The 7,805-nt window shown below is 49.3% G+C and overlaps 1 protein-coding gene across 6 annotated transcripts in view; it reads left to right on the forward strand.

Moving 5' to 3' along the window:
* TBC1D16 (TBC1 domain family member 16) overlaps positions 1-6,503 on the forward strand; it is a 64,723-nt gene extending 58,220 nt beyond the window's left edge. For 5 of the 6 annotated variants that reach the window (XM_082210939.1, XM_082210942.1, XM_082210938.1 and 2 more), the window contains 5 exons: positions 267-401; positions 1,152-1,338; positions 2,794-2,973; positions 4,751-4,897; positions 5,441-6,503. In XM_082210939.1, coding sequence (XP_082067065.1) covers positions 267-401; positions 1,152-1,338; positions 2,794-2,973; positions 4,751-4,897; positions 5,441-5,686 — 895 coding nt within the window. In that variant the 3' untranslated portion in view covers positions 5,687-6,503. The remainder of the gene's footprint in view (positions 1-266; positions 402-1,151; positions 1,339-2,793; positions 2,974-4,750; positions 4,898-5,440) is intronic. The other variant, XR_014216445.1, reaches the window with a different exon arrangement.
* Positions 6,504-7,805: the final 1,302 nt, after the last annotated feature.

Genomic DNA, 7,805 nt, shown 5'->3' on the forward strand with positions numbered 1-7,805 from the left:
TCCAATGTCACATTTTGGGTGGGACGTCTACAGAAGAGAGGCAACTGCTCTGTCCTCCCCAACTGCCCCAGATCTCCTTTATTTTGACCCTTACCTGAAAGTACTCCCAGGTCCATTGGCATAGCTGTCAACATTTCCCTTTTTTAAAGGGAAATTCCCTTATTCCGAATAGGATTCCTCTCAAGAAAAGGGAAAAGTTGACAGCTATGTCCATTGGCAGCAGTGGGTGGTTTGGGAGTGCACTCATGTTGTAATGTGGCGCCTAGGCTCTCCCTGACACCGGAGGAGCAGAAGGCATTCTGGCGGAATGTGCAGTTCACGGTCGACAAAGATGTGGTGAGGACGGACCGCAGTAACCAGTTTTTCCGAGGAGAGAACAACCCCAACGTGGAAACAATGAGGTGATTGTTGTAACCCATTAGTGCCCCCCAAAATACACTGAGAACCTTGCACCCACTTGGAAAGCCCAGATCCATCTGTGTTTTGGACACCCAACCTCATACGCTTCCAGCTAAACCCTTTCAAAGGTGGGCCGGGCAAAGCAGGTGGAGCCTGCAACAATATTGTAGTATGGAGTGCTCCTTTTCATGTTGCCAGCCAGCCATGCCCATTGCCACTCCGCTCCACTCCATTCCATCCCCCAGCCACCCTAACAGCGAGTCAGCATTCTGTGCCTACTGAGCATGCTCACAGACCCTCCAAGTGTCCCTATTTCCCAGGGACAGGCCCAGATTTACAGAAGCCATCCCGGTTTCTGATTTGCTCCCAGAATGTCCCGCCTTTCCTTAGGACGTCCCTGTTTTCATCTTGGAAATGTTGGAGGGTATGGTAGGATGTCTCTACTTTCATTGAATAAATATTACAGAGGGTATGGAGTTAGCCAACCCCTAAGCCATCTGAAGGCAGCCCTGTATAGGGATTTAAAAAAAATGTTTAATGTTTTATCATATTTTTTATACATGTTGGAAGCCGCCCAGAGTGGCCGGGGCAACCCAGTCAGATGGGCGGGGTATAAGTAGTAAAATTATTATTATGGAATAAGAGGTCCCTAATTCTATTGGAGAAATGTTGGAGAGTACATGCTCAGGCCTCTCTGGGTTGCTCCACCATCCCAGCCTCACCGTCTGGTCATTTGACCATCCTCTTCCTAGGCGGATCTTGCTGAACTATGCAGTGTACAACCCTGCCATTGGCTACTCCCAGGGGATGTCTGACCTGGTTGCCCCACTTCTCGCGGAGGTCCTGGATGAATCGGATACATTCTGGTGCTTTGTGGGTTTGATGCAGAACACGATCTTCATCAGTTCCCCTCGTGATGAGGATATGGAGAAACAACTGGTGAGAATTTGACCTTGGAGCACTCTTCTCCCCCCGCCCACCTTATTTATCTCTTTTCTTCCTCCTCCGCACTCCATTTGCCCTTTAAATCCTAAATGAATCGGAAATGTGAAATCTTCATCCATGATGGATGAACTTACCTGAGGAAGTTGTAGTAGCTGCAAGGAGGAGGAGGTGCTATATCCAACATGTAGGATATACTGGTGACACATTGCTCCAAATGGCTGCTCCCTACAGCTTCGTGTAAATGTGAAATGACACTGGGAAGAGGATATTACCCTTCAGAACTCCATAGCACAAGTGGCAGTGGGGTGAGGAACAGTTGCCATGGAGGCCCTAAGCTCATGAGCTGGCAACCCAAGGCAACCTCAGCATGGATGTTGGTCACCTAAAGTCACCGTTCTGGGTTCCTCCAACATCATACCCAAGATAAGCTTGGTCAAGGAGGCTGTTGGGGCATCAGGGTGGGAACTACACCAACAGCATTTCCAAGCTGTCTCCCAATACCAGGTGCAACCTTCCAGTCCCGCTCGAAGGGATAGCGAGAAGTTAACTCCTTGTGGACTGCAGCAATGCGTCCCTTATCCCCATCCCACCAGTCTGAGGTGATGTCACACTGAGTACTTGGACAGGTAGACCTGAGTCAGATCTAACCATCCCAGGAACCTCCACTCAGGCCTTGGTGATAGGCACCAGGTCAGCCCCACTCATCCACGATCAAATCGTGGACGAACATGGTTTTTCTACAGACCGACCTGATAGTCAGCAGCAAAACCACCAGACTATTGAGGACGTAAGTAGTGCACCCACTAGCACCAGGGATAAAAAGGTAAAGGGACCCCTGACCATTAGGTCTAGTCGTGACTGACTCTGGGGTTGCGGCGCTCATCTTGCTTTATTGGCCGAGGGAGCCGGCGTACAGCTTCCGGGTCATGTGGCCAGCATGGCTAAGCCGCTTCTGGCGAACCAGAGCAGTACACAGAAACGCCATTTACCTTCCCGCCAGAGCGGTACCTATTTATCTACTTGCACTTGGACGTGCTTTCGAACTGCTAGGTTGGCAGGAGCAGGGACCGAGCAATGGGAGCTCACCCCGTTGCGGGGATTTGAACCGCCGACCTTCTGATCGGCAAGTCCTAGGCTCTGTGGTTTAACCCACAGCGCCACCCGCGTCCCTGAAGCACCAGGGATACAGTGCTCCTAATAGGACTGTTTACATTAGTGAATGAATTAGTTTTATTCTGTGAACTGCCCTGAGACCCCCAGGTATAGGGCGGTATATAAATTCAAATAACAATAGTGATAATAATAATAGAAGCAGCTCTTAAGAGGTGTGCCCGCTCCTGCTGAGCTTGAGGGGTTTGGGGGCAGGAATGCCCAGTGGCCTAGAGGGGAGTAGCGGGGTTTTCTTCCCCTTCTCTGGAGCTGAACTGAGCTCCCCTTCCACTTTGCCAGATGTACCTGCGAGAGCTGCTGCGGCTGATGCATGTGCGCTTCTACCACCACCTGGTCTCCCTTGGGGAGGATGGCCTTCAGATGCTCTTCTGCCACCGCTGGATCCTCCTCTGCTTTAAGCGTGAGTTTCCCGATGCTGAGGCTCTGCGTATATGGGAAGCCTGCTGGGCTCACTACCAGGTAAGGTTTAAAAGGGGGCTGGAGGAGCGGGGCAGTTAGAAGGGTCCTTTTTGTCGGTGGGGCTCCTGCACTGCTCCTTGGAGGATGCTGAATGGGGGGATGTTGCTGGTTGCAGCTGCTGTCCTTCCAGGCCTCTCTCCCCTCCCCCAGCCATGACTGTGACAAGCTGTGTGTGTGTGTGTGTGTGTGTGTGTGTCCCTCCCCCTCCACACTGCTTGCCTTCTCTCCCACTGTTTGCCTCTGACATTACACAAATCGATGCAAATTTCACCCTGACGGTTCATTACTGAGCTCCTGGGCTGTTCTTGCTGCTGTCGCAACCCATCAGCCAAAGCGGCCCTCAGCCTGCCTTGTGCAGTGGGGTTGCTGCAATCCTGGCTTTCTCTCCCAGCTGCAGATGTTGCTGTGTGAAGGGCAAGCGCGCGCACATACACACAGAGGCAAGCTAATTTTCAACTTCCTTGTGAGGTTAGCCCCAGGACTGAGCAGCGTATGGTTTCTGTCTGACCTGGTCTCGTCTGCAGGAAAGGAGGTTGCCACCAAACTGTGTTCGCCGTATGCTGCTTACTCGCATTACTCTCTGCCAAATAGTTGCTCTCTGGTGGTGGTCTGGGAAGGGGGAGGGGAAATTGCTTTGAATCCTCGTGGCAGCGATTTCACCGCCCTTTGCCAGGTGGTTTAGACTCCTGTGCTCCTAAAACTCATTGTATTAAGCAAGTAGAACAGGGGCAGCCAACGGGGTGCCCTCCAGAAGTTGCTGGACTCCCAGCCCTCAATAATCTCTAGCCAGCATATGGCCAGTAGTCGGGGATGATGGGAATGCAAGTCCGGCAAGATCTGGAGAGCACAACTTTGCCTATCCCTGCAGCAGATCTTAATTCTGTGTGCAGAATTATTCAGAATGGAGCGTTTTGTAAATTAAGTGTTAACGCAGCATATCCAGTACCTAATTTGTTGGTTGCTCACTTGAAAACATTTTACTAGAAATAATATTCCCTCTCATGCCTTTGCTTCTTCAAAGTGAAAACAGATATAACTGGGTCAAAAAACTTACAGACTTGCTAGATTTCATAGACTTCAACACTGTAGGCTTTTGTCTTGTAAGCATACACCAGTTCTCTCAGAATGCATCCAGATTTCATGCATGTAACTGGGCAGACTGCCAGGATTTGCAGTCTGCCTTATTAGTTTTGACTTCCTCTTTCTCTGTGGCCCTGATTCAAGAGATTTCTGCATTGCTTTTGAAAGTGTATAGCTCTCTAGATTTATTGTAACGTGTTGCTATCCTGTGCTTCTTTGAATAAGATTAGGGTGGCATACATGATTTCTCCACCTCCTACTTTATCATCACAACAACCTTGTAAGGTAGAGCATGTGACTGACTGCCCCTAGGCCACCTAGTGGGGATTTCAACTGGACTCTCTTCAATCACACAACAAAGCTCTAACCTCTACACAACAGTACCACAGCATTGTGCGAAGTACAGTGCTGCCTTTGTCTTTAAACTTCTGCCTAACAGTGGTTGGGAGAGAGTGAATAGCTTTTCCTTCTCACCTTGCCACATCATTTATAATTCCCATTACCTTTCGCATGCTCCTACATTGAAGGGGTTGGACTAGATCCCTCAGGATCTCTTCCATTTCTACAATTCTACGATTCTTCCATTCACTGGCTTTTTTTTCAAGCCTAAAAGCTACTAAATGTGATCTTGTTGCCACAATCGGTGCATCTCTCTAGCCCTCCCTCCCTTGATCATTTTCTTCTCTTGCTGCTGCAGACAGACTATTTCCACCTCTTCATCTGTGTGGCTATTGTGGTGATCTATGGAGACGATGTCATCGAACAGCAATTGGCCACTGATCAGATGCTTCTGCACTTTGGGAACCTGGCCATGCACATGAATGGGGAGCTCATACTCAGGAAGGTAAATTAAAAATTGCAGGTGTTGAACAGACAGAGAGACAGACAAAAAACCCTTTGCAGTTCTGTCTGCTCCAAAACAGCATACGGAAGGCTGTGCAGTGTTCTCCTTTTGTGAGTGGTGTCAAGTCTCCGTTATGATTTGGGTGTGAGATGGGCAATTTAGATCAGGGGTCTGCAACCTTTAAGACAAAAAGAGCCACTTGGACCCATTTCCGAAGGGAAAAAAACACTGGGAGCCGCAAAACCGGGAAGGTGACACCGGGACAGTCTGTGACTAACGCACGCACCGCCCCCATGCGACGTCACAGCCAGTACAGCGCCCGCCACAGTGGGGAGTGTCGGGGCACACAATGCGCCTCCTCCCCTCGCTAGTATCCGCCCCGGAGCCGTGGCAAAGGTGTAAAAGAGCCACATGCAGCTCCGGAGCCGCGGGTTGCAGACCCCTGATTTAGATGAACTCAGCAGTTTCTCGTATCTGCTATTTGTGCCATGTGCTGTTTTGTGGGCTTGTGTATTCACATCTACTTTGCCATCCTATTTCCAGGCTAGAAGTTTGCTTTATCAGTTCCGCCTGCTGCCTCGGATCCCTTGCGGTCTGCATGACCTGTGCAAACTCTGCGGGACAGGAATGTGGGACAGTGGCTACATCCCCACTGTGGAGTGTACGGGGAACCACCCGGACTCGGATAGCTGCCCTTATGGAGGCATGGTGGATGAACCTTCTCCCAAGCCAGGGAACGAAAGCAGGAGGGGACTGAAAACACGGGAGGTCTTCGCTTTCCGGAAATGACATCTTCCTGGGGCTTGGGTGCCCAAAGACTGGAAGAGAAATGGAAGCGAAACAACTTGACGCACTCTCAGCAGACATCAACAGGAGACAAGAGGAGGCAGATGTTTCTCCTCAATGTCCCAAAGGAGATGGATGAGTGGATGGGAGAAGGAAGGAGATGGCACCGAGTGGAAGAGTCTCCCTTGTGGTCAAAGCAGGATCTTGATGTGTGTCCTATATACTTGGAAGGGCGTTGCTCTGGCTGTCCCGACTTTTGTTGTTGTTGTTGTTGCTTTATGGTTCGGAACATTTTGAAGGGAGTGCACAAGGCTGAGCCTGGTGAATCAAGAGTTTCAAGGGGCAAAAGGATCCCCCCTCCTAACACACACACACACACACACACACACACACTGCTGCCATAGGGGAATGTAGATGGCTTAAGACAATGAATCCACAACCAGCAACGCAGTAGATGGAGGGGCAATGCTACTCCAGCCCCTCCATTCCGAACACACCCATGCACCTGTGCACGCCCGTGTTGCTTTAACCAAAACACCATGGCTCTCTGGCCTCTGCATAAAGCCACGGTGATCACTTGGAATATAGTCTGCCAAAAACGAAAACAATAAAATTGCAAGCTTCTGGGCTTCCCCAGGGAAATAATCACAGTATGTGTGTATGTATCCAAAGCTTGATCACCATATTTTACAAAGCGCTTTATTTTTATTCTTTTCATATATACATGACTTGTTTGCTGTAGGTCAAAAATCAAATTTTTGCAGTTACGGAAGTTGCAATCCTCAAGTTCACTGTGAGTATAATAAATTATGCAAAATCACACGCCGTGAAAACACTTGATTATTTTTGGCCCGAACGGTCTGATTTGGAGATACAGGTAGAGCCCCTGTAACGTTTTGTCACTGACTCTTCATTGGGCCCTTGCACATGGCTACTCTCAGTGAGACAGACCTGGAGAGGGGAATAGACTCTGCCACCCTCCTGTCTCTCACATCCATGCCCGTCCTGTTTTCCAGCATTCACTGTGTTTGATCTTCCTGGAAAAACTACCCAAAATCAGTGCTGCAAGAGCCAGGACCACTTGGAACAGTGAGCTGAATGCATGTCCTGCAGTTGTAAGGTTAGAATGGATTTCTCAGTACTCTGAATCCTGTCTCCCTTGCAGCTTTGATCCAGCTCTGAGCTGCATTGAGAAAGTGCCACGACATACTGCAGGTCCTCCTGCTATTTCCCTGCAGCCATTGTGAGCCTGGCAGGTTGTAGCCTTCTGGTTGCAGAGCAAGGGCGACTGCTTGGTTTCCGGTGTGCTTTGCTTAATTTTAAACTGACTTACATTTTAGAATGCCACTGGAGAGACTCTGCATTTTAGGATCTGTTACAAGTACTAGTTTCATTGAGTTAGCATCCAAAGTCTCTCCCTCACTCTCTCTCTCTCTTACATCTGTTCCAACGTGGCAGATAGTTTCAGAAAGGATAAATAACAACTTGACTGAGATTAGTGGTTGCGGTCTGTTAACATCCTTGCACAGGCTTCTCTTCACAACATTTGACCCACCTAGCCAAATGCAGCCCATAATAGCACTATACAGAGGACCTGCCAAGTGCTGGCCCCTGCCTGCCTGCCCGCCTGCCGCTGCCAAACTAATAGACATATGCTCCTCCTTAAAGACCTCCAGTGATGGAAGATCCCCCGCACCTGTAAGCAACCTGTTTCAGGGTTCTACCACTCACTACACTCTGGCGTCAATCCTAAGTCCTTCTGGCTTCAGCTTCCGCCCATTGCTTTTGCCCATGGCAGACAACCCACGACCTCCTCCAGGCACCCCTTTATGCACCTGAAACCTATTAGTCTTACTTTTCTCAAGTAGTCTCTCTCCCAAGCAAACTCCCCACTTCTTAGCCAGGTTGCTAATTGTTTTTGGTTGCTCTTTGGATTACACTTGCAGATATATGTAGAAAACCAGACCTGGTGGGTAATTAGCACTTCAGACTTACCTGCCACAAGGGAAAAGTCTTAGCAGGAAAGAGCCAATTTAATTTTAGTTCAGCTTGGCTTTGCTAGAGGTGAGATGGCTGTGAGAGATAAATTTCTGCAGAAGCGTTGTGTTCATTCACATTGGAT

The sequence above is a fragment of the Podarcis vaucheri genome (genome assembly GCF_965113315.1).
Source record: "Podarcis vaucheri genome assembly, chromosome: 2".
Taxonomy (NCBI): domain Eukaryota; kingdom Metazoa; phylum Chordata; class Lepidosauria; order Squamata; family Lacertidae; genus Podarcis; species Podarcis vaucheri.